Here is a 26,725-nt window from a genome sequence, read left to right as displayed (position 1 = left end):
AACAATAGATATTGATAGCCACTGGTTATACGTGTCTATCAATAACTATCATTAATAAAACTAAGAATTTTGCTATAGCTTATAATATCAATTTATTTTGCTATTTTAAAAATATCTCTTATTTGTATAATATAAAAGAAGTAATGTTTCAATTTTTAATTTTGGTTGATTTTTATTTCCAAGATAGGAAATTCATTTAAATGTTACATATGGATGAAGAGAGAAATTTACATTGTTACATACTATAAATGGAGGAAATTATTAATGCACGAAAAGGGTCATTTTTTGTAAAATAGCAAATGCAAAACAGTGAACACGATTGCCCATGCCTTCAAACTAACCAATACTTTTGTTTACAAATTTAAAAAATTCTCTTAAAGTTCTATATATATTATTGAACGAATTCATATTTATCCGGAGAAAGTAGAATACTTGCATGTTCCATCATTTGACTTTGTTACATGCATGACTCACAATATTTTCTATTCTTTTTCTTAATTTAATTATTCTATATACATTAATTGATTAAATAATAATAATAATATTAATTTCGATGCAAAGAAATATAATGCAGATGTAGTTTTAAAAAGAAAAAAAAAAAAGCTTGTAATCTCATGTGCTCTTTTATGTCTTCACCATGCAAAAGTAAAATGAAGAAATATAAGGCATGGGAAGTAAAAATAGAAGGTGAATGTAATAGTATGAATTACGGAGGACTTGCATTCTAAAGTTAACAAGGAAAAGAAAAAGAAAAAGAAAGGGAATTTTAGGGAATTGTATTGAGGGCGGGGGGGGAATATTAGACTGAGTGTGAGTGAGTTAAAAAATGAAGGGCAAAAAGGAGAATAGATTGAAAGAAGGAGGGTATATCCGTAAGAGAGAAGGAAATGGAGGATTAAGAGAAATAACTAATTGGAGGACAGGCAATCACAGGCTTTTGGCGGGTTCCTGAAGTTGATTTCTGAGCTAAAATCTCAGCTCCATCTCACCTTATTAATTTCTTCTAAACCCATTCTTTTTTTTTCTTCTTCTTTTTACTGCTCATCTACGCCACCTCCGCCGTCGCCGGAGCCATCTCCATCCCTTTCGCCTTTCTCCATTTTCCTTCTCCTACCAAACACTGACACCCCAATTTCTTTCAACCTTCCTCATTTTTCTCTTTCTTCTCTGCCGGATTTTCACTTAAGATTCCCTCTTTCTCTTCTTTCTTCCAACCCAAGCTCCCGCAGATCCCCAGCTTAGTCCAGGTACCCATCTACATTTTCGTACTAACCCCAATTAATTTCAAATTTCCAAATGTGCTAATAATCTTTAATTAATCACTCCTTAATCTTATTCCTTTTAACTTTTACTGCCATGGTGATATCCTTGTTCTGTTTCACCTTCCAGCATTTGGCGTTTTCTCCACTCTGTAATTTTCTAATAATTTGTTTTGGAATTTTTTGGCATCTGGGTCTACTCCTTCTTCTGGTGGGTTTTCATATGACGTCTTGTTGAAGAGAAATGCAAGTGTTTTCTTTAGCTTCTCTTCAATTTAAACTTTCTTGTTACTTACAGTTCATTTTCCTTTTTTTTTTCTCTGTTTTTTTCCTTTTTTTCCAGATTTGGTTGGACAGATGGTTTGAGATTCTATTTTGCCCTCTGTTCTTGTCAGTCTTCTTGTTCTGGGTTTCAGTGCACGAGCGGCATTTCTTTGAATGGGGCAATTTTCTAGATCACGACTTTGTCTGTTTCCCAGGGTGAATTTTGTTTAGCTCATTCATGTTTCCACTGCCCGGATCCGGGGGTTTTCTGCTGGGTGTTTTCAATTTTGTTAATAAAATTTTGGGTTTCTGACAACTTTGTATCTCCTCCAAGAAGGTATGTTTTAGAATTGTCATCTGTTTCTATAATCTGAACTTCTCTTCCACCCCTTTCTCTTATGGTGTTTTGTTCTTCTTTTCCCCTTTTAAATTCCTGATTAACGGTCCAAACCTTCAAGAAGGCATTGAACTCAAGTCCATCGGGAGAGCAATTGAGTTGAGAGTGAACATTATTGTTTTAGAAACAACTTGTAATCTGGGTTCAAGATGCTTGAGCTGAATCTTCAGTATTTTTTAAGTTCGAATGTTCTGTTTTTTGTGTGCTAGTTTTTCCCTAACCTAATAACGTTCAGTTGTCATTTAATTTCTTTCACTAATTTTCTCAATGTTCTTGGTTTGGCCTTTCGGTGTGATCTACAAACCGTTGGTGACTGTGACTTTGAATTTCCAGTTTAGGTATTTAGTCGGCCTGCTGCCATTGTTCACCGAAGAATTTGATTATGTGCATTGGGATTGTTGGTAATGATAATTTTCATCAAATAAGTACGAATTCGTTAGTACTAACTAGGTCTGTTGTTTTTATATTGGGACGACTTAATTTTCATCAAATAAGTATGGATTCGTGAGTCAAAGGAAGAGTCTAAGTTTGAGTTCATTACCTTAAGTTGTATCAATGAACTCTATGAGATTTCACTTTTACCTACTGCTTTTTTTTTCGCTCGACTGCTTAAGTTTTATTGATTTGAAAGTAGTAATGGAAAAACTATATGTTATGCATGCATTACTTTATACTTCCTTAGGCTTTTGGCAAGTTCTATGAGTTGTTTTGCTTCTGTCTTCTTGTTGAAGTTAAAATTGTCACTTTCCTTCCTCATTTATGGATTGTTAAATATTGCTTCTTGCAAATGATGATGATTCAGGCCTCTTTCAGACATTGAGTCTTCCTCATGTATTATGCCAATTCCAAAAGGTTTCTTTTGAAGAGATCAATGATATCACTTCCCTCACCAGTTCACAGAAAACTATTCTTCTACTAATCAAATAGAATTTAGCTTTATTCAATTTTTGCAGAAATGAAAAAAATTATATATAATTTATCAACTAATATAGAAACAGCAAGACTAAGCTTTTGAAATGGAATCTTGTGCAGTGGATGATTGCGATATTGCATAGAAATGTCAAGGATTGCTAAGTGGAAGCTTGAGAAGACAAAAGTAAAGGTGGTCTTCAGGCTTCAATTTCATGCCACGCATGTAAGTCAACTTCATTGCATTTTTCAGTTTTAATGCCTGCATTGTGATTGCCACTAGATAGTTTATTGTTAAAAAATAAAAAAACCGCATTTCCAGTATGATTCTCCAAGTCATTGAAGGTTAGACTCTTACATTTTGAAATATCCTGTACTTACTTTTCTTTTTTCCTTATCTATTTTCAGCAGACTTGATAGTAATACAGTATGCCACTTCATGTTTATGTGATAAACTGTCTACAAAAAATACAATGATTGAATCTTGTTATCTTCTTTTTGATCTAGATTCCACAATTTGGATGGGACAAACTGTTTATATCTTTTATTCCTGCTGATTCTGGGAAGGCAACAGCAAAGACAACTAAAGCAAATGTGAGAAATGGAGCTTGTAAATGGGCTGATCCTATCTATGAAACAGCTAGACTTCTTCAAGACACTAGAACAAAGAAATATGATGATAAGCTCTATAAACTTGTAGTGGCCATGGTAGTAATCCTATCAACTATTTATCATTTTCTCTTTTCTCAATTTGTTTTTGAACTTCTCTGGCATTGTCTGGACAATTGCCTTAATTTTTTTGACCAAATCCTTAAATTTCTAGGGCTCTTCTCGTTCAAGCACCCTCGGAGAAGCTTACATCAATCTGGCTGACTATGCTGATGCACTGAAGCCTTTAGCTGTTGCACTGCCTCTTAATGGATGTGAACCTGGGACTATTTTACATGTAAGAATTTGGAAAGGCTCGACATTCCTAACATAGGGCTCAAATCTCTCATCAAAATTCTATCACTTTCATTTGTTTTTCATATTTGCATTGGCCTAATTTATAATTCAACTGTAACATATTGCTCAATCATTTTCAATGTCAGGTTACTGTACAGCTGCTCACTTCTAAAACTGGTTTCAGGTACGTCTTAAAATGAAACTTTAATAATCTGTCCTACATCCTGTTAATATTTATTTGTCATTCTTTTTAGGGAGTTTGAGCAGCAAAGGGAGCTCAGGGAGAGGGGGCTGCAGACATTCTCCGATCAAAATAGTCATGGAGAATCTCCAAGTGGAAAAATGTCACCATCCAAGGATTTGGTGAATATTCACTCAAATAAGGTTTTCTTATTAATTTTTTACTCGATTATGTTGTTTTGGAATATACACTCATGGCCTTTGGTTTTTTTTTAGTTATTATCTTCTGGGGCTACATTATAAAAACATTTGTACTTGGAGAATTTCGAGTGAAATCCTTATAATGTTAAATCGCTGGATAGGAAAAAACAACCCTAACTGAGGAAATGAAGAATGAAGGAAGTACAATATTTGATAAACTTAATAAGGAGATGGCCAGGTTAGATATCAGTTACACCATTAATGCCCAATATTACATAAATAATATAGAACAGGGGAATGCTCATCTTCCAAAACATGTAAAAAGGAGTTTATATTACTAGAATAGTGTCACAATGTTATGGTGAGAAAGCTATCCACAACTAGACCAAATATATTAATGGTGGTGAAACACTTGAATAAAAGTATATTTAAAACTTATTAGTTTGTTGCTTCTACGTTACTATTAAAGGATGAAGTTGCATAAAGGAATAAGTTTGGGGAAGCCAAAAAACTTTTCTCTTCTCCTCTTGAAGTAACACTTATCATCCTTATAATCTTCTACTTGGTCCTCTCTTTATATAATTATATAAGCTTCTCCATTTAAGTGAACTAGTAAATCTTAATGTAATAGTTAAGCTTGCGGTTTCCATTTATGTATATTTCAGATTTCAATGACATTGTTCTGTTACTTACAAAAAACTTTTCTCTCCGTGCCTCCCATCCCACTTCTACCTCGGCTGAAATAGGTCAATGCAAGAATTAGATCCAAAGAAGTATATAACGAGCTCCCTTTACTCGAAGATGAGGGTGGTCGAAAAGAAGAGTATGCAGATTCAGCAGCCGGTTTTGACGTCTCTTCCAATACTTCAGAAAGCTTATATGCAGAAAAAAACGATGTGCATGAAATTGACAGCATAAAGAGCACAGTATCTGGTGATCTAGGTGGACTTTCCATTGGCCAAAGTCCTGGATCAGAGAAAGGAGACCAGGGTGATCATCAATATTTAGTGCAGAGGTCCAACAATTGGACTCATAACTGGGGTTCTGACTTTGCTGCTGATGGGGAACTGACTACTGCATATAAAGAAAACAATAGACTTAGGGAAAGCTTGGAAGTAGCTGAGTCTTCGATTGTTGAGTTGAGGCTAGAAGTAAGTTCTTTGCAAAATCATGTCGATGAGATGGGTATTGAAACACAGAAAATTGCTTGGCAGCTTGCTACGGAGACTACTTCAGGTAAAGAACTGACAGAAGAAGTTTCAGTATTGAAATCTGAGTGCTTAAACCTTAAAGACGAGCTTGAGAGATTAAAGAATCTGCAATCAAGTCTATCAGAATCTAGAAAACAAATCATAGAGACTGACCAGGATAACATATGCCAAAAGCTCGAGCCACAATGTTTGAAGGGGCTTTTAACAATGGAGGAAAAGATTAGAGATCTGCTAAACAAGGCTCACTTTGGATGTCAAGACAGAGATGTTCGGTTTCTTCTAGCTGACTTGGAGGCGTTGCTCTGCTATGTACAAGATTTCAGAGAACGAATGGAACAAGAAATTTCCTGTGCCAAAGTGAACCAAAATGAGATCAGAAAATTGAACTCCCCAACTAGTCAGATATTGACATCAGGAACTGGGTTTGATTCAGACATTTACCATACTGATAGCATGCTTCATTGTCTTATACCAGGTCTGGTGTCCTACGAACCCAACTCTATTGATGCAATCAGTTCAATGAAAGGAAAAATTTTTGAACTTCTGAGGGAGTTGGACGAGTCAAAAGCAAAACAGGAGAGCCTTGCACAGAAAATGGACCAGATGGAATGCTATTATGAAGCTTTTATTCATGAACTTGAGGAAAATCAGAGACAGATGATTGGAGAGCTGCAGAATCTCAGAAATGAGCATGCAACATGTATATATACTATCACGGCTTCTAAGGATGAGATAGAAGCACTGCATCACGAAATGAATAAACGTTTAATGAACTTTGCCGAAGAGAAGAAGAGTTTGGATTCCATCAATAAGGAGCTTGAAAGAAGAGCTTCTAGTGCTGAGACAGCTCTCAAAAGGGCACGCTTAAATTACTCAATTGCTGTGAACCAGCTGCAAAAGGACCTTGATCTACTATCTGTTCAGGTCACCTCCGTGTTTGAGACTAATGAAAACCTTATTAAAAATGCACTTACTGGTTCTTCACATCCAAGCAGACAGGAATCCTGTGAAATAGGTTGGAAGCCGGAAGTTGAATTGGAGGAATTTTCTAATGGCAAACTTTTGCAGAGGCAGAACCATGATGCAGGGGTAAAGAAATATCATTTTAGTGGAGGTATTTTCTCTGAGGACTTAAAAAGGTCTCTCTACTTGCAGGAAGGGTTGTATCAAAAGGTTGAAGATGAAGTCTTTGAAGTACATTTGGTTAACATATACCTGGATGTATTTTCAAAGACGCTCCATGAAACTCTGATTGAAGCAAATACTGGTTTCAAACTTATGAAAGAGAGAGTAGATGAGATTAGTCAGCAGCTGGAACTATCAACCAAGTCCAAGCAATTATTGTTTCTTGAACTGCAAGCTTCTTTGGAAGAAATCCGATCTCTAAATGAATATAAGACTGCAATTGTTTCAAAATACAACGAAATGGGATTGAAAACTGAAATTTTAGAAGAAGATTTATTAAATGTTACTCGTGAAAATTCCTTTCTTTCCAAGAAAATATCAGAATGTGAGGCCTTGGTGACGGAATATAGAAGTTTTGAGGAAAAGTACCAAACCTGTCTTTTGAAGAAGTTAGAGCTAGAGAATTCAATGATTGAGGAAGGCATTGAAAGCAAAAAACTTCGTAATGATAATGCATCTTTGCATGAAGAAATGAAAGCTCTAAGAGCTGAATTTGACAACCTGGTTTCAGTGAAGGGAGATCTGCATAAAACTGTTGGTTTTGCTTATGATAAGTTGAGTAACTTGTTGGCTTCTCATAACAAAAGCTCTTCCTTAAGTGAATCTGTTTATGATGACTTAGAGCCCAACAGCTTAGCAGCTTTGGTTTTGAAATTTGAAAATCTCCATCTTGATGCATGCCAGACAGTTCTCCAACTCATGAATGAAAACAAACATTTGATGAAAGAAAGAGATACGGCTCAAAAGTCCTTAAGCAGAGTAGCATCAGATAATCTGATCATGAAAGAGAGTTTTGAACGCACAAAACAAGATATGGTCAACAGATTGGATAAGGCCAGTGAACTGGTGCAAACGTTTCACGTTGCAATTGAGACTGTTTCTAAAAATATCAACAGCAGTGAAGCTGAAGATAAATTTACCCAACAGCATAAAGAACTTCTGTCTGTTCTCGATCATGTGGAGGATGAACTGCAACAACTGACTTCTAAAAACAATGGCCTTGAAAATGAAATGGTAGCACTGAGGTTAGTAGATGAAGAACTTGGAAATTGTAAATTTACAATCCAGGTGTTAACAAAGGAGAAAAAAACTTTACTTGAGTCATTACATGAAAAAGTTGAGGAATCAATGAAGCTTAAGTTGGATCTGGATCGCTCAAAAGATAAATGTCAATCATTTTCTGATGAATTAGTTATCGAGAAGAGTTCTAAAGATAGTTTAGAGAAAAGAATTAAAGATCTTGATTCACAAATAAATGAGAAGAGTTGCAAGTTGCTAGAGTTTGAGAAAATGAAGGCAGAAGTTGGACGTCTCAAGCAATTGGTGTTGGAGCTTGAGTCAGAGAAATCAAGAGTCGACAAAGATTTACTCCAGTCTGCAGAACTTCTTAAGCATCTTGATCAAGAGAATTCTTCCTTGGTTTGTTTGGAAAGTCAATTGTGTGAAATGCATGAATTTTCAATAGCTGCAGACATTAGCCTAGTTTTCACAAGATCTCAATATGATAACCAGCTTGAAATTCTTGTTCAGCAATTTATGTTATCACAAAGGGACCTTATAGCTGTCCAGGAAAAGTATGTCAATTTAGAGACTGCTCTTAATCATTGTATGGTCAGTGAAGCACGCCAAGCTGAAGAGAGCACAAGATTGTTGATGAATCTTAACTCTCTAAAAGTGGAGTTAGAAGCCTTTGCTTCAGAAAATAAGATGCTTCTTGATGCAAACGAAAAACTGACGAATCAGTCTGAGGAATTGCAAAATAGGACTAAACTTTTGGAGGTTGCAGCTGATGCTGATAGAAGTCATCATGCTCAAGAGATTGAAAAACTAGGGAATATGTTGAAGACTTGTGAAACAGAGATTGATGATTTGTTGCTTTGTAAGGAAGAACTGGAAGTAAGTTTGTTGGTTGTCCGGTCAAAATTGGATGAACAACATGCTCATGTGATCTTGCTCCAAGGTATAAGTGATGAGATGGTCATCTTGCAAAATAAGTGTAATGATCTAACCCAAAGGCTGTCTGAACAAATCTTGAAAACAGAAGAATTCAAAAACTTGTCTATTCACTTGAAGGATCTAAAAGACAAGGCCGAGGCAGAGTGCCTCCAACTTCGTGAAAAGAAAGAGAATGAAGGGCCATCCAATGCCATGCAAGAGTCTCTCAGAATTGCATTTATAAAAGAGCAATACGAAACAAAGTTGCAGGAATTGAAGCATCAGCTATCTGTGTCCAAGAAACACAGTGAAGAAATGTTGTGGAAATTACAAGATGCAATCAATGAAGTTGAAAATAGGAAAAAATCTGAAGTGACTCACATAAAAAGAAATGAAGATCTGGGAATGAAGATCGTGGAATTGGAAGGTAACTTGAATGCAGCTCTTGCTGAAAAGCGTGAAATAATGAAGGCTTATGATTTGGTGAAGGCTGAAAAAGAATGCTCTTCTATCAGCCTTGAATGCTGCAAGGAAGAAAAACAAGAGCTTGAAGCGTTGTTAAAGAAATGCAATGATGACAAATTAAAATTTTCAATGGAACTGAACCTAATGAAAGACTTTTTGGAGAGTTACAAATTTCAGACGAGCATGCAGAAGGAAGGCGGTGATGGAAAATGCACAGAAGATCACGTGTCTAAGTCCTCAGACAAAGATAGTGTACCTCCTTGTGAAGAAGTTGAATGCACAATATCAGTTTCAACTGATGCGACCAATAATTCACATGCTTTCCTTAATGGTCAAGGGCAACCTGAGCAGGTATGTAGTGTCATTGTTTTGTTTCTTGACATAAACTTTGTTTTGCTCTGTATTATGCAACTCTTACCACCACCCTCACATTCATGTCAATGACAGGATGTTTTGATGTCAAGAAGTCTCAACGGACTTCAAGATATCTCTCCTGGGAATCAAGAGGACTTGCTGCATGATGAGACAAAGCATTTGGCTCTGGTAAATGATAACTTCAGAGCTCAAAGCCTGAAATTTAGCATGGACCACCTAAATGAAGAGGTTAGTAAGCGATGTTAGAGAAAGCGTGTTGGTATTCATTTTCAAATGTTGGTATATTCAGCTCTTGTATTCTGTTTGCAGTTGGAAAGATTGAAAAATGAAAATTCGCTTGCTCATGATGATGATCATCCTGAATCAGATTTTCCTGGTTTAGAACATCAATTGATGCAGTTACACAAGGTAATCCATAATTTACAAGCTTTCAATTGATTATTTCGTTTTAGTATTATATTTTATTGTATCAATTGTATTATATTTGCCAAAATCATTTTTTTCCTCATTTGTAATGGGTTGTTTTTCTATTTAAGACAACCCTTCTCTCTTTGTGAAATATATAGAAAATCACATACTTTGGTATGCTATCAAAGAAGGTTCTTGAAACCCTAAAAAAACTTCAATTTTTTTAAAACCTAAAAAATCTAAAACTCTTATAGTCCACTGTTGACGCCCACGTGCTCCACCTCCTTGAGGGTTGTTGCCGTCGGTCGTTCTACTTCGACCTATCACCACCGCCAAAAGCTGCTTTTCTTTTGTTTTTTGGCTGTAAGTTGGTATTATTTTTTGTCTTTGCCATCGTTTGTCGTGGTCCTCGTTGGTTACTGATGGAATCCAATTGGTACGAATTTACTACTTGTTTATTGAATTTAGAACGAGATGGTTCTATGGTTACAATGTAAAAACGCTCTTCTGTTACCCTATCTTTCAAGGATGAACAGCGGCAAGACTTCACTCACACAAAACCTAACTGACTCTCCCGCCCACTCCCTATTCAATATATTCAGATTTCCGTAACTACTCCCCCCGTTCCTAACCTCCACGTGCTACTCAAGTGCACGTCTAATTGACTACTAATTAACCACGTGCTCAACATGTGCACGTCTAACTAACTTCTAACTTATTATTCTACTAATTAACCACGTGCTCAACATGTGCACGTCTAACTAACTTCTAACTTATTATTCTATTTCTTCCTCCTAGTGTACTGGTAGACTATCGGAGGTCTATCGGTTACTCCTTTCTAAGTCGTCCGCTGCTGATTCTGCTGTCGATGATGAGTTTGGTTGGTGTTTTCAGATTTGTTCTCTCCGTTTTTTTTACTTTTGTTGCTTTTGCCATGTCAGATACTAAGTTACCTGTGGCTAAAGTTGACAATCATATCCATTCCAATAGCCCCACTATCCAAATCACCATGATCCAACTTAGTAGAGACAATTTTCTTCGTTGGTCATAGAGTGCTAGACTGTATATTCATGGACAAGGGAAAATTGGCTACATTATCACAGAGAAAACTGCCCCAAAACCAGATCACCCTTGTTTTGCTGCTTGGGATGCTGGAAACTCCATGGTTATGACTTAGCTTGTAAACTCCTGACATCAGCTGTAATTACACGTGCTACTCCACGATCAAGGAATTGTAGGACAATGTGACACAAATGTACTCTGATTTAGGCAATCAATCACAAGTATTTTAGTTGAATCTCAATTTAGGAAATATGCCAAGGAGGTAACTCGGTGACACAATACTTTCACTCTCTAAAAGAGATTTGGCAAGACTTGGATCTCTTTGATTCATATAGGTGGAAGTCTACAAATGATCAAAAGCATTACAGAAAAACTGTAGAACATGTTTGTATTTATGAGTTCCTTGCAGACCTCAATGTTGAATTTGATGAGGTGAGGTCGAATACTTAGGAAAACCACTCTCCATCTACAAATAATGTGTTTTTTTTAAGTTCTCGGGGAAGAAAGCCGTAGGAATGTTAAGATTGGGAAAAAGCCCTATTGATTTCGTAGAAAATTCTGCATTGGTGTCCAAACAAATATCATGAAGGCCTTTGATTTCTCCAACAAGACACATGAAAAGCCTTGAGTTTGGTGTGACCGTTGCAATAAACCCTGGCATACATGTGAAATATGTTGGATGCTTCATGGAAAATCTGCAAATTGGAAAAGTTCAAAGCATAGGGAGATAAATTCCCTCCTACACACATGAGATGCAGATTTTGGTGATTCCAATCTGTTTAGCAAGGAGCAGATTGATCAAATCTTAAAACTGATAAAGACTACTTTCTCATCTGGTAATCCTAGTGTTTTCTTGGCACAATCAGGTAATTTTCCTCAAGCGCTCTCTTACATGAACTCATCTCCAGGATTATAGATTATGGAGCCTTTGATTGATCAGTTCCTCTTCCTTATTTGCATCCTACTTTCCTATATTTTTCTATGAAAAGATTTGCATCGTTGAGGGTTGTTTCACCCTACTGTAGGCAAAGGAACTATTCCTCTTACTACAAAACTTACGTTGCATTTTGTTCTTCAAAATGCTTGCAATTTGTTATTTGTTAGTAAAATCTCTAAGGATACTAATTGTCATTTCTTCTATGACACTCATTGTATCTTTCAGCATTAGGACTCAAGGGAGATGGTTGGATGTGCTAGGGCATCCTAATTTCTTTTACTTAAAGTTTTTGTTTCCAGATTTATTTAAAGGTCTTGATTGTTCATTTTCTCAACGTGGATTTCACACTTTTGCCAAACATCGTTGATCCACTTATTTGTCCAAACCTGACAAGGCTTCTGCACTCTTTTTCTTAATCCACACTGATGTTTGGGGTCCGTCAAAAGTTTTAACTCATAGTGGAAAGCGTTGGTTCGTTACCTTTATATATGATCATGCTCATTTAACCTGACTTTATTTGTTAACTATCAAGTCAGAGGTAAAAGAGGTTTTTGTTATCAAGTTAGAGGCAAAAGAGGTTTCGTTATTTTAGGTTTTTGAGACTCAGCTCCAAACTAAAATTTGCATCCTTCATTTTGATAATGGTACATAATATTTCAATGAAAAATTAACTAGTTTCTTACACGAAAAGGGTATTTTGCATCAAGCTAGATGACGTGATACTTCTTAGCAAAATAAAATTGCTGAGCGGAAGAATAGACATTTACTTGAAGTTGCTTGTGTCCTTGTGTCTTCTATGAATGTCCCAAAATATTTGTGGGGTGACACAGTTCTTACAACTACATACCTGATCAATCAAATCTCAACAAAAGTTTTGAATTTTAAAACTTCTTTAAAACACTTAAAAAATTCGTTTCTTACTGTTTGGTTGTTCTCCAACGTACCAATCAAATTGCTTGGTTGCACTGCTTAAGTTCATCATGCCAACCTGACTCGCACTAAACATGACCCTCAGATCTGTTAAATGCATTTTTGTAGGCTGTCTCCCATAAAAAGGCTTACAAATGTTTTGATCCTTCGACCAAAAAGTATTTTGAGAGTATGGATGTGTTTTTTTTAAAAAAATGAAAAAAAATCCACCTCTTTTATATCCAAAATTCTCTTTAGAGGGAGACATCTAACCTTGAAGATAATTTTTGGGACACTTCACCTATCCCTATCCAAAACAACATTGATTCTGAAATTATGCATTCTAATTCTTTGATGTCAAGTGTGGAGAGTTCTTTTTCGGGGGGAGAAACACAACAGATTGACTTGACAAGTCAAAATCCGATCTTGATATTCCAATTGCCCATAAGAAAGGTACCTGTTGTTGGTGATATGTAATTAAATTTGTCTTCAACCACCAATTTAAGCTTTTGGGTGAATTTGTGGTTTGATATGGTATCAGAGTAGGTGGTCCAAAGAGGTCCTATGTTCAAGCCCCTGCACTGTCGTTTCCTCCTCAATTAAAATTGATTTCCACTTGTTGGGCTTTTAAATATTTCAAGCTCACAAGTGAGGGAGAGTGTTGGTGATATATAATTAAATTTGCCTTCAACCACCAGCTTAAGCTTTTGAGTGAATTGGTGGTTTAATACTTGTAATTGTGCAATTTTGTTCAAAGGAATATATAGGAGGCCCTGAATGATTTGATGAATGCTCTGAAACAAAATTACAGTTGGATGCAAGTGAGTGTTCACAGTGAAATGTAAAGCTGATGGTAAAGTTGAAAGGTACGACCAGATTGGTTGCTAAGGGGTTTACTCAGATCTATGAAGTTGATTATCAAAAAAAATTTGCTCCAGTAGCTAAAATCAATTCTATCAGAATTTTGCTGTCGGTTGTAGTTAACTTTGGTTGGTCTCATTATCAACTGGATGTTAAAAATGCCTCTCAATTGAGAACTTGAAGAAGAAGTATTTACTTGCCATTTGATTTGAGGTAGATCTCATGATTAACAAAGTGTGCAAGTTAAAGAGATCATTAGATCGTCTCAAACAATCTCCTAAAGCCTGGTCTGAATGCTTTGAAAAAGCAGTCACAAACTATGAATTCAGTCAAAATCGAGCCGATCATACGATGTTCTATAAACATACAAAAAATGACAAGGTAAGGTTTTGATAGTTTGTTGATATCATTCTTGCAGGCAATGATGAGACAAGATTAACTTTCTTGAAAAGAAAAATTTGATGATTTCCAAATCAAAGAACTAGGAACCTTAAAGTACTTCCTAGGCATGGAGTTTTGTCAAGTGCAAAATTGGAATTCTTGTCAACCAAAGGAGGTATATTCTTGATCTGTTAGAAGAGACAGGTTTACTTGGTTGCCAGGTAGCAGAAACTCCGATTGAGTAGAATCTAAAATTTGAAGCTACAATGAAAAATGAGGTAAAGGAAAGAAAAAATGTCAGAGACTTATGGGGAGATATCTTTTTTTCACACAAGTCCTGACATCGCTTTTGCAGTTAGTATGGTAAGTCAGTTCATGCATGCTCTTGGGCTAGCTCACTTTGATGCAGTTTATAGAATCCTAAGACATTTGAAGGGTACTCTAGGAAAACGCATATTGCTTAAAGAGCATGATCATCTCAATGTTGAAGTTTACACTTATGCTGATTGAGCAGGTAGCACGACTACTAGAAGAGCCACGTCTGGTTACTACTCTTTTGTTGGAGGAATTTTGTTACATGGCGAAGTAAAAAACAGAGTGTGGTTGCAAGTAGTGTAGAAGCAGAATTTAGAGCTTTAGCCCATGGTATTTGTGGAGGTATATGGATAAGAAGACTTTTGGAAAAATTGAGATTCACTCAGACGAGGCTCATGTGCAGTTACGGTGACAACAAGGCAGCAATTTCCATTGCCCACAATCCAGTCCTTCATGACAGGACGAAACATATTGAAGTTGATAAATACTTTATAAAGGAAAAGGTCGATGCAAGAGTAATATACATACCCTACCTTCTGACAACAGAACAAATTGCAGACGTATTAACTAAAGGCCTTCCAATGTGGCAATTCAACAAATTGATTGACAAGCTGGCAACGACTGATATCTTCAAACCTTGAGGGGGAATGTTGATTGTTTCCTTTTCGTATTATATCGGTTGTATTATATTTGCCAAAATTATTTTTTCCTTATTTGTAATGGGTTCTTCTATTTATGAAAATCCTTCTCTCTTTGTGAAATATACAGAAAATTACATTCTTTGGCATCTTCGATGTGTAAATCGACATGTTAACACTTGTGCTCATTTTTTTCAGGTGAATGAAGAACTAGGAAGCATATTCCCCTTGTTCAAGGAATTTTCGAGCAGTGGCAATGCTTTAGAAAGGGTACTAGCTCTAGAGATCGAGCTTGCTGAAGCTTTGCGGTCAAAAAAGAAACCAAGTATGCATTTTCAGAGGTACATCAACCAGTACAACCATGCCCAACAATTTGATATTTATAGCAGTTTTCTTAGCTTAAAAGCACTATTAGATGCAGAAGTATCTATGTTTCTTAGGTTGTTTGAAGTTGAACTATTCTAATGGTTTCAATAAAAATTTTGGTCTGTGGTCCAGTTCTTTCTTGAAGCAACACAGTGATGAAGAAGCGATATATCGAAGCTTTAGCGACATCAATGAGCTAATAAAAGACATGTTAGATCTAAAGGGAAAGTACACAACTGTAGAGACTGAACTGAGAGAGATGCATGATCGTTACTCCCAGTTAAGCCTCCAGTTTGCTGAGGTTGAAGGGGAGAGACAGAAACTCATGATGACTGTCAAGAATGTCCGAGCATCCAAGAAGCTTCTCAACGCCAATAATCGACTCTCATGGTCATCCCGGGGGGAGCATTCTCCTTCATAACTTCTTGGCTTCCTAAGATAAGTCTCTCTTGTCTCTTTCACTAGTTGTTGAAATCGCATTCAGGTCAAATGTGACACCAAAGGCTTCATCTTTGGCTTTCTGCATCACAACACCAAGAAGAATATCGACGGACGATACTGTCTCCAGGGATCGAGCTGCTACGAGTTTAGAGTCAGCTGCACGATAAAGATGCAACAGTTTTGTGTAAATAAGAAAGCTTCTGCACCTATTCATTCACCAGTTGGTAGAGTATTATCAAGTATAGAATCTTCTTTTCTACTTCAATGTAATTTTTTCTGTACAGTAAATGTAATATCTTCATGGGTAGATAACTTAACTCTCCAAATATTATGAAGAGAAAGCAATGAAACCATGTCATTATACATCTTTGCCCTTCCTCTCAGCTATCTTCCTACTTTTTCTGTTTGTGGATAATTTGTTACTCTCCATTTCATCCTTTCAAATGAGAGCATGCTTTGGAGTGATTCCATAATGGTTAAATATGTTTTTAATGGTTCAAACAAAATTTTGATGAAATGACAAAATTAATTCTGGTTGTAGAGTTATTGAAAGGATGTTATTTACAAATATTCTTTTAAGGTTGCATGTGAATGATTTATAATTATCGGTGAGTTAACTATTAATTCAAACTCTTCTGATGTAATGACGATAAATTACAAGAGATGTTGGAAAGTAATAATGCTCCTTTTCCCTTCTGTTTCTTTCTTTCTTTCTTCTTTTATCCTTTCCTTAATGAGCAAAGCTTTGATAGAATAATCTAAGCAAAAGGCGATCCTCTTATAGGATTTATTACGTTTGTCCATTTTTTCTTGTGGGTCTGGCTCATGGAGTGGAAGTCACAAACGGGTTGGGCTGAACTTTATTTTCTTAGTGAGCCTTTAGGGTTGAGGGATACCACTCTCTCCATTGCTACTTTGGTAGGCCCATTAGGCCCCAAGATGACTGCAAAATTAGAGGTAATTGTAAGCCATAGCACTAATAATCAAGTGTGTAATGATATTTTTAAAAATTATAAATATAACCAAATCTAGAATTAAGTGTTAAATTATGGTACATTTAAACAATATTTGCAAATATAAGGTTGGCGTAGAAATTTTGCTCATTCATGTTAGTTTTTATGGAAAACGGAAATAACTCCCAGTTAACCATTGAGTTAATTTTTCTTCTCTTGATTTTCGTGAGCTGCATTGAGCAAAATCCAAATGTTGTTGCATGTTTCCAGTGGAAAAAGATAGTGAAAAACTGAAGGCATTTATTATTATTATTTTTTGTTACAATAGTTGATTAAAATAGTTGTTACGTATAGAGTTAACGTATATATTTAAGAAATTAGTTTATTACTACGTACAATGCATACGTGTTATCAATGCATACATATAATGAACTATGTCGATAAGTGATTTCAACATGTATTTATGGTATTAGTGAACTTGGTTTGTTCAATTCTTAGGGAGAAGAATGATCCACTGGGAAGGAATGGAAGTAGTATCTTCCTGCCACCAAAATGAATTTGTCTGCACTAGCGTTATTTGCAGAATGTAAAAGAGGTTGACAATTTAGTTAGTCTCGATGGAGTATTCCTATAGCTAAATCTCTACATGCTTCTTGAGACTAAACATTCCTCTCTTTAGTTTAGACTCCATGTTGTTTTTGTGTGGGGATGCCCGAAATTGGCTTCATCACTAGACCAAACAAGTTCTTGATAATTAACTTCGTTATGATAAGTGTTGGGCGTTTTTTACTTTTCTTGTAGGCCCAAATCAAATGGACGACAACTTGAAATGAAGACGAGTAAGAGAAGAAGCCACATCGCCTTTGATAATGATCGTACACGTGGAAGAGGATGAGGTCTCTTCTTCTTTCTTTGGCTTGCACTTCACGAATTGAAAGGAAAATACCTTTGTCTTCTTTCTCTTTACTTCTGCAAACCCTAGTTCTTTGATAATTGTGTTTTTTATTTTATGAGTAGAGGAGAACACACATGCATAGATTGAAGATGAAGGTGAAGAAGAAGAGCACCGGATGTAAGTGGTTTGGCCAAAATATCTACATCCATGGGAAGGATCACTTTCTTGAATGACCTTGAGATGAGTATAGTATTTTAGTTTTCTTTTTCTTTTACTTTCTGTATCCAAATGTAAAAGAAGGAAACTGATATTTTTGTTATAAACCTTTATATAGAGGTGTTTACATAAAAGAAAAAATAATAGAAAACAAAACTAACTTCTCATGTTAGAATTCAACTATTACAAATAATCTCCATGTTGAATCCAATTTTTATGGGTTCAACCATATTTCCATCTTCTGACTTTATCATCTTTTTTCAGGTATGTCAAAGTCTATTAGCTCGAAGTATTTTTGGAGCTTCATTTTTGTAACAGACTTGGTGAGAGCATGTCGGTAGCATTTTCAGAGGTATGAACCTTTAGAACTTCAATTTTTTCACCTATGAAATGAAATTTTATATCTATATGTTTTGTTCTGCTATGGAATTGTGGATTTTTGGATAGATGTATGGTGCTTTGGTTATCATAATAGATTTTTACAACCAAGTGTTTGATTCCAAAATCCTTCAATTCATTTCAGCCACGGTCTTTCTTTTACTACCTCAGATAGAGCTATGTATTTTACTTCTATGATTGAGAGAGCAACAATATATTATAGTATTTCTTTCCAACTAATTAGATTAGGACTATAGAGAAAGACATACCCCGTTAGACTTTTTCTCTTATCACTGTCACCAGCAAAGTTAGAATCCACATAACCAATTAGTTTAACCAATTAGTTCTAGGTCTAATTATGTGGCCTTTTGGTAAATTAGTTTGGCACATTTAGACTAGATTAGATATCTTAGTATCCATTTGTTTGCTTCACAATGCCTCTTTCCCGGATTAGCCATGTATTTACTAACTAAGTTGGCTGAATAGGATAAGTCAAGTCTTGTAGAGATCCTTACGTACATTAGACTTCCCACAGTTTGGCTATAGGGCACATTCTTCATTTGTTGTTTGTGATCAATGTCAATATTAGTAGGAGAATTTGCAGCTGATAGTTTAAAGTGTTGTGCAATAGGGAGAGTTACTAGTCTAGTATTTGTTAGGTTAAACCTTTTGATTACCTTATCACAATAGGTTTATGTGGCTTTAGGATTTTCATCACGATTACATTTTCCTTGCATAAATATCTCATTTGCTTTGAAATGAACATCCCTACTGATTATAAACTTGAAACCCTTGACCCCTTCTGTGAAGCCAACAAACATGCATGCATTTAGTAGCTCTTACAGCCTTTAGTTTCCCTTAGTTTTGATGAACATACCCTACACATCCAAATACCTTGAGATCATTTAGATTTGGAGGGTGTTTGGACCATTTCTTCTCAGGTATTAAGAACTCTAAAGTGATACGAGGGCTTCTGTTTAGTGTGTACACAGCATAGGCTATAGGTTCAACCCAAAATTTTTCTTCTAGGATAGTTTCAGATTTTAGGCATCTCACTCTTTCCATGATTGTTTTATTGAGTCTTTCTGACAACTCATTTTGAATCTTTTTCTTTTTCTTGATTCTTTTTCTTAAGGAAAAAGTAATCTTGGATTAGATGCTCCTTCTTCTTGCAATATTTACATTTCTTCTTCTGTTTTGCCATCTTTTCATCATTTAAAAGAGGTTTGTTATTGCTTTTCCACGGATCAGATTGAGGTTTGCCTTTAAAAAATAAACCATTTGCACTGTGATATTGTTTTTGTGATGACTGAATTTCTAATTCTCTTGTTCTAAGGGTTGATATAATTGTATTTATTTTTACTGAGTCTACCATATTTGAGTGTATTTTTTACCTCTTTGTAAGCAATGGGTAAAGCATTTAAGAGAACGTAGGCTTCATTTTCATCATTGAGTTTGTCCTCAAGACTCTTAAATTCTAAAACAGTCTTCTTGAACTCATCTATGTTGTCTGTCAAAGTATTTGAAGGATCCTTATATGTAAAGAATTTCTCCCTTAGGTACATTTTATTAGGGAGATCTTTAGTAGCATATAGATTTTCTAATTTCTTCTTTACTTCTCTTGTAACATTGTCATTGAGATTTAGGATTAGTGTACCATAGGCATCTAATTCCTTTTCTTCCTTTTGTGATGTTGCGAGTGTTGTTGGAAGTTCTGAAGTATCTAAAAGGGCTTTATGAGCCTTTTGCTGATCTCGCAATGCCTTGAATTTTTTCCTTTCATAAAGCAAAATCTCCCTTTCCATCGAACTTCTCAATTTCTACTCTTGCCATTGCCACTCTCAAGTTTGCTATATGATGTCACACCCCAAACTGTACTGCCACGATAACGCCGAAGTAGTAGGAATATGATGTGAGTTAGTTTGTTACAATCTTGAAATTTTCTTATCGCAAAATCTTATTCTCAACTTCTTCTAAACTATTAACTACACTCAAAACGCAACGGTGGTCAATGAAACGCCAAGCAAAATAAATACAAACTAAAACACAAACTTTATTAACAACAATTGTTTCATACATATTTACAATACTTTAACCAAATGAGTAAGGCTTAACCATTTCCATAACGCCTTGAATCACCTCGTCGCAAATCTTTCAATCTTCTTCTCTACTTGGCTTAAACACTCAATCTTAGAAGATGAGATTTTTAAAACATAATTCAAAATGACTTAATGAGGTTTTATGAAATCCTTTTTGCAATGCCCTTTGATAAATCATTTTCGTCAAATCATAAATACCAACACAAATTAGTTTATCAATTAAACACTTTATTTCGTAAAACATGTCAAAACACATGTAATCATTTTCACAATATAATTAAATCACCCGCAAATCATATCAATATACATTACGCATAAACACCAATTCATATAACACATCTTTTTTGCATCACATAAATCATCTCAAACAAACACACATTAGTTAATTATTCTTTTCGCCAAGGCTTTCGAATCGTTCTCTACGCTTGGTCTCATTACCTCATGTTTAGACTACTGTATCCACAGTATCCAAGAACATATAGATTCGTCTTTATTGCTAAGGCCGCTAAGCTTTATACGCTCATTTCAACGCATAAACCAACTATTTATCACCATGTAGCCCATACACCCTATGGTGGCCATACACCCCATGGTGGTCTTGATTCTTTATGTACACATAAAAGTTAGCACCATCTCAAAGAAACAACTAATGATTTGAAAACCATTTAATAATATGGAAATCATAATCATCAAATCAAGCTTTAACATTATAAATCATATTTGAAAACATATAAACTTTTCATAAAAATCTCTTTTGAAACACTTTTCATTTGAATTCTTCTTTCAAAATAGTAGAGCGAAACCACAAAACTTTTAAAAAGAAAACCACTTACCACACTTTACCAAAAATCCTCATCTTCCTTCTCTTCTCATGGAGCCTTCTCGCGGAACAAATTGTCATGCTTAACACTTTGTTTTTCTTCTTCTCGCAAAAGCAAAACAACAGAATTTTAGCTCTTTTTTTAATAAAGTTTGTTGCTTACTTAATGAGCAAGTCCTTTATTTATAGAGCCTTTAAACTATTTTAGTCATGCTTAAACTCTTTTCAGTTTGCCAACTCCTACTTAAAATTTCACATGTGTAAATTTAATACTCAACCCAATCATGTTGAACTCCTTAATCTTACATGTTAATCCCTGTCAAATCAGATTTGACATTTTCTTTGTCAAACCTTACTTCTTGCCTAATCCATACCGCAAATAACTTTAACCACTTAACACTTCTCTCGAATAACCTTAATTTTTACTGAAAGAATCTTCATTGTGAACTAACAAGCTTTTAATCACTTAGAACACTTATCGCGAACTTAAACTTCAAGACTTTCTCGTAGACTTCTTCATCGTGAAACCCTTGGGTCTTATAACAAAGACTACCCAAATACCTAGTCATTTTAGTCAAAACTTCACTTCTTAACTTATACGAAGCTTTGCTTTTGCCGCGTTTAGACTTATAGATTCTACTGCAAATCCTTCTTTTTTCAAAACTTCCTCGCGAATTAACTTATTAATCGCAAAACTTCTACTTAACCATAAATATTTTATCGCTTAATCTTTTTTGCAGATTTATTCAAACGCCAAATTCTTTAACACTCAGTTGAATTTTACTTCCTATACTTAAATTAAAAATGGATCTTACATATGATCTTTAATCCTTAAAGATTCAAATTCTTGAAAATCAAGATTTGCTCGGGTACCAATTTGTTAAACTTTCTTTAATTTTCTGGTAGGTGTAAATCAAATGGAGAACAAATTGAATGAAGACTAGGTAGAGAAGAAGCCACATCGACTTTGATAATGATCATACACGTGGAGGAGGATGAGGTCTCTTCTTCTTTCTTTTGCCTATGCTTCACGAATTGAAAGGAAAACAAAGATAGGAAATGAAAAGAAAAAAATACCTTTGTCTTCTTTCTCTTTACTTCTACAAAGTCTAGGTCTTTGATAATGGTGGTTTTTGTTTTATGAGTAGAGGAGAATACACATGCATGAAGGAGAAGAAGAAGAACACTAGATGTACGCGTGGTTCGGCCAAAATGCCTACATCCATGGGAAATGATCACTTTCTTGAATAACCTTGAGATGAGTACAATATTTTAGTTTCATTTTTCTTTTTCTTTGTGTATCCAAATGTAAAAGAAGTAAACTATCTATTTTCGTAATAGTTTACATAAAAAGAAAAAATAATAGAAAACAAAAATAACTTCTCATGTTGAAATTCAACGATTACAATCAGCATGCAACTTCTATCCCTAATCAAATTCTACGAAAGATTAATATTTTTAACTGAGTATATTAATATTTATCATTAATAGGATAACCACTAATAGATTCTATAATTATTAGACTTTCAGTTTGATTTTGATTATCTAGTTACACTGTGCACCAAGCTCACTTGAAATGAGTTTATTACCAAACAAAAGAGGAGCAAAACTTACTCGATATTATAGTTATTACATCACTATTGGTTGTTTTTTCTCTCTTTAATCTCATATTAATTAATTTTAACTAATTAGTTAATTAATATTTTGATGGTAAAAAACCTATATTTTTTTATTAACAATTTTATTGTTTTGAAGAGCACGTTGTTTAGAACTTGAATAATAATTCTAACACAATTTGAATAACTCAAAAACGAGTTTTACACTTTGAACGTAAAATAACATTTTCTCTCTTTATTATTATTGATAATGAACCTTTGTATAGGCAAGAAGTAGAGGAGGGTAAATATGTAAGAAGACAACGAAGGAGTTATTAAGTTATTTATTTTGGAGTTCAAAGGAAGAAATTAAAACTAAAACAAGCATGAGAAAAAATTACAAGTTGTTGACATGATATTTTTTCATTAAAGTGGACCAATTGAAAAGTGCCACTTGGAAGATGAATGAGAGTGAAACATTGAGGACTTTTTCTTTTTATTAGTTTAAAAATAAAACATTCTTTTTTTAAAAAAATATACATTATCACATTATTGTCGGATCGTTTGGGGCACGAATTATGCCAGACTATAATAATCACTTCTAGCTACAGTAGATACTATTTGAAAATTCTCAATTAGCTACCGTAAACACTATTATAACTCAACTATAATAACCTAAGACAAATAATTCACTCCTTACTCCAAACACTCCATTTACGTATATGTCTAATTAGTAGATGGACACATGGTGGGCTAACAAGTATGTTATTTTATGTTTGTATTTAACAACTAGTTAATTTTAAGGGATAATCGTGTAAATAGCAAAATAGTAAATAACAAACTGAAAAGTAGCAAATTGCAAAATTATTAAGATTTATGACAAAACCATCAATTTCATACTTTTTTATACCCTCTATATACCCCTTTAAATAGGACAACTCATTTCTTATAGATAAAATGTATTCGTATAGTTCAAAAAATGAGGCAGAATACCACATATTTGTATTTGCAAACAACAATCAGCTTGATAAATCCCTAAAAATATGACGGTAATTTTTACCAGATTTTCAAATTCTTAGAATTTAAATCAATTAATTAATAATTTATTTCAATATTTCATAATAGATATGTTTAATAACCATTTGAGTTTAAATTTTTGATAATACCCCTAAATTGATGGCAAAAATAATGGCAAACATAAATTGAACCGTTTTCGATTTTTTATATTTCATACTATTTATAAAAAAGATTATTAAATAATACATAATTCATATTTTTAATAACAACTTGAATTTAGATCTTATACCATTCTCTAAATTCGTTAAGTTGAATTCAATTCTTACATCATTCCTTTAAATAATGACATATAAATTTAACATTTGAGCTTCTTTTTAATCCAAAATATTTACAAAAAATTTATTAAACAATAAATAATACATATTTTTAATATCAATTTGAATTTATAATTTTTATCATCTCCTAAAATCTTGCTAATTAATAATATCCACTTATTTTTGTTGATTTTTATTTTAAAAATTATTTTCTTGTGCGAACTATAACGTTAATATTCACGTTTATTCCCAAGTTTTGAGATTCACATCATGAAATAGGTGTATAAGATTTATTGAAATTTAACAATGTTAAATACATCTCAATATCTAAACAAGTTGGAATATGCGACTGACTACACTATAAATCTTATTATACAAATACGATGTATTTTAATTGATTTACAAGTTGAGAACACCGTGCATATCTGGGAAATAGTGTGATGCCCTAAATTTTGGGTATTTTTCTTAAAATAATTATCTTATTTTGTTAAGATTTTAAAATTTTGGATATGAATTTATTGGGGGTTTGGTGGGAAAGAGTAAAGTTAATTTAATAAGGGAAAAGGAAGGAAAAGAAATGAAAAATAAAATAAAATAACAATAATATTATTATAAAAAAGAATAATCGGTATGCGTGCAACCTCCATTTCGTTGTCTTCTCCATTCATCATCCCCTTCCTCTTGCAAAAGAAATCCTAGTCGCCACTATTGTCTCATCACCGTTATCATTTGACAATTGCGCGCCATCCATTTAGACAAAGTCGGTCTTCACTATCCGTCACTCTCTGTCGTTTATCAAAGCTGAAGCTCGTCGTCTCCAGTTATTACGTTCTTGACCCAAGCTAAAGGACATAACATCTTGTTGGTCCGCGATGGCGTCATTCTCTTCGTCGCAAGCTTCCCATCGACCATGAAGTCGTTCCTAGCTAAGCTCGATCATAACTTCTTCGTTTTGTTCTCCAGCCGAGCCCATCCATTTTGAACACCCATATCTAAGCTGCTTTGTCTTCGATCAAGCTGGATTTGAGCCGCGCGTGTTGAGTTCTCCTTTTCCAGTCAAGCCACAATCAGTTCTTCTTCGCACGCCGTCTTTTGGCTCTATTTGTGCACTATTGCTGCCTCTGTCTTGTCGTAAGCCATTGAGGTTTGTTGTAACTAGTAAGGGTTTGAAAGAGCGGAAGATAGGGTTTTTGGGGGAAAATTTAAATTTTGATAGAGGTTAATTGTGTGTTGGGATTTGATTTAATTATAAGGCATTTGTGGGGGGTTTTTGAAGAATTGTATTTAAGATTAAGCTTTTCACTTAGGTAAGGCCATTTAAGACATTGTTTCATCCATTTTTTTTCCATATTTTTTGTTTTGCTATTTATTAATTTAAAAATGAAAATTTATTTATTCAAAATAAATCTCCTATTTTGCTATTCTTCTTGTTATCCCTAATTTTAGTAAAAGTAAATTTTCAAGAGTTCTGTTTTTTTGAAAAATTTAGAAGAATGATCTAATCAAGCTACATTAATTATAAAAAAAATGTCTTAAATTTTCAATTATTTACGGTAATAAGATTTAACAATTTTTATCACTAATTTGATATTATCATTAATTAAAAATAAAACATTTCAACAAAATTCATTTTATTTATTTACCACAAATATATTATAGGCCGTTATCAAATATAGTAAAATAAACCAAAATATTTACATGTTATAGCAAAATTTTAGATTATATCAATTACAGAAACTGATAACTTTTTATCATTGTCTATCAATGTCTATTATTGATATAATTTGAAATTTTACTATATGTTGTAAATATTTTGTCAAATTTGCTACATTTTACCATTTTTCTATATTATACTGCATTTATATTGATATTAAAATTGACATATTTGAACTATTAATTAAGTACTATTGATTTTATTTGATTACATTTATTATTGACCCTAACTAATGACATACAATTAGCCTAATTGTTAATTGAATTTAATTAATAAATATATGTCCAATCCCTCCAAGCTCCACCTTTTAACATAGTCCATTTCTTGTTATTTTTTCTATCATCAAACCCATTTTTTTTTTTCATTTTTTATGTTGTTTTGGTTAAGATTTATTCGTTAATGTTGATCTAAATTCTTTTTGGATTAAACTTCAATGTTTTAGAATTGTCCCTACATTTACTCATTCTTTCTCTAATTAACTAACTAATAAATATTGTCTTCCTCCTTTCATGCGATTTATCAACTTTCCAAATTTCAACAAATTAGAGACTTTATTGAAGAAGTTCTTGCTTAATAGAAATAAGTTGAATGGATCTATCACTTTGCTTGGTTAGTTGTTTTGTTTATATATGTAGTTTGCATTATTATATAGGATCTAAGAAGTTTGAGTATGCTACGTTAGATTTAGGGTCCACTATTAATATCATGCATGCCTCTGTTTATTTTGAACTTTAGTCTCATATCTATCACCACTCTACATATTAGTGCAGTTAGTCGATTTCTCCCTTGTTAGGCCCTTAAGTTTGGTCAAAGATGTCCTAGTCAGAGTAAAAGTTTTATCATTTCCTGCATGATTTTATATGATTAACGTGAATGTCGATTCTTCCTCTTTTGTTCTATCTATGTTGTTAGGTAGACTTTTTTTTATGACAATGAAAGTTATAATAGATGTGGACAAAGGATTACTAATACTTTGGCATAATAATATGGTTGAGTCAGTTTTATATCTCTAACACTACTACTATTAATATAATCCTTCTTGTTCAAGTTCTTGAATCTTTCATAAGAGTGGCCCACCTC

The 26,725-nt window shown here is 34.0% G+C and overlaps 1 protein-coding gene and 1 long non-coding RNA gene across 7 annotated transcripts; both read left to right on the top strand.

Moving 5' to 3' along the window:
- Window positions 1–934: 934 nt before the first annotated feature.
- On the top strand, window positions 935–16,022 carry LOC101211160 (myosin heavy chain, skeletal muscle). Of its 5 annotated transcripts, XM_031886116.1 has the most exons (13): window positions 935–1,247; window positions 1,390–1,470; window positions 1,603–1,860; window positions 2,953–3,055; window positions 3,337–3,537; window positions 3,653–3,775; window positions 3,921–3,958; window positions 4,029–4,158; window positions 4,902–9,302; window positions 9,399–9,554; window positions 9,636–9,734; window positions 15,036–15,178; window positions 15,336–16,022. In XM_031886116.1, the coding sequence occupies exons 4-13, from the start codon at window positions 2,978–2,980 to the stop codon at window positions 15,622–15,624; spliced, it is 5,658 nt and encodes a 1,885-aa protein (XP_031741976.1). In that variant the 5' UTR covers window positions 935–1,247; window positions 1,390–1,470; window positions 1,603–1,860; window positions 2,953–2,977; the 3' UTR covers window positions 15,625–16,022. The 5 variants fall into 5 exon arrangements, with proteins under 5 accessions (XP_031741976.1, XP_011655222.1, XP_031741977.1 ...); XM_011656920.2 differs by lacking the exon at window positions 1,390–1,470; XM_031886117.1 differs by lacking the exons at window positions 1,390–1,470; window positions 1,603–1,860.
- Window positions 16,023–17,418: 1,396 nt separating this feature from the next.
- Window positions 17,419–22,404, top strand: LOC105435502. Of its 2 annotated transcripts, XR_004216589.1 has the most exons (4): window positions 17,419–17,493; window positions 17,615–18,060; window positions 21,912–22,005; window positions 22,154–22,404. It is a non-coding gene; the product is annotated as an uncharacterized LOC105435502 (long non-coding RNA). The 2 variants fall into 2 exon arrangements; XR_969544.2 differs by lacking the exon at window positions 17,419–17,493 and having other exon boundaries at window positions 17,519–18,060.
- The last annotated feature ends 4,321 nt before the right edge of the window (window positions 22,405–26,725 follow it).

This window comes from Cucumis sativus, chromosome 5, assembly GCF_000004075.3.
Source record: "Cucumis sativus cultivar 9930 chromosome 5, Cucumber_9930_V3, whole genome shotgun sequence".
Classification (NCBI taxonomy): Eukaryota; Viridiplantae; Streptophyta; class Magnoliopsida; order Cucurbitales; family Cucurbitaceae; genus Cucumis; species Cucumis sativus.
The sequence above is the reverse complement of the archived record's forward strand: the minus strand, read 5'-3'. Positions and strand labels throughout refer to the sequence as shown.

Excerpts from the sequence above, each read along its gene's own strand:
- LOC101211160 (XM_031886117.1), top strand. The coding sequence starts at position 2,978 with ATGTCAAGGATTGCTAAGTGGAAGCTTGAGAAGACAAAAGTAAAGGTG. Across the intron at positions 9,555-9,635 it reads TGGACCACCTAAATGAAGAG|TTGGAAAGATTGAAAAATGA; the intron begins GTTAGTAAGCGA and ends TTCTGTTTGCAG. Across the intron at positions 15,179-15,335 it reads CCAAGTATGCATTTTCAGAG|TTCTTTCTTGAAGCAACACA; the intron begins GTACATCAACCA and ends TCTGTGGTCCAG.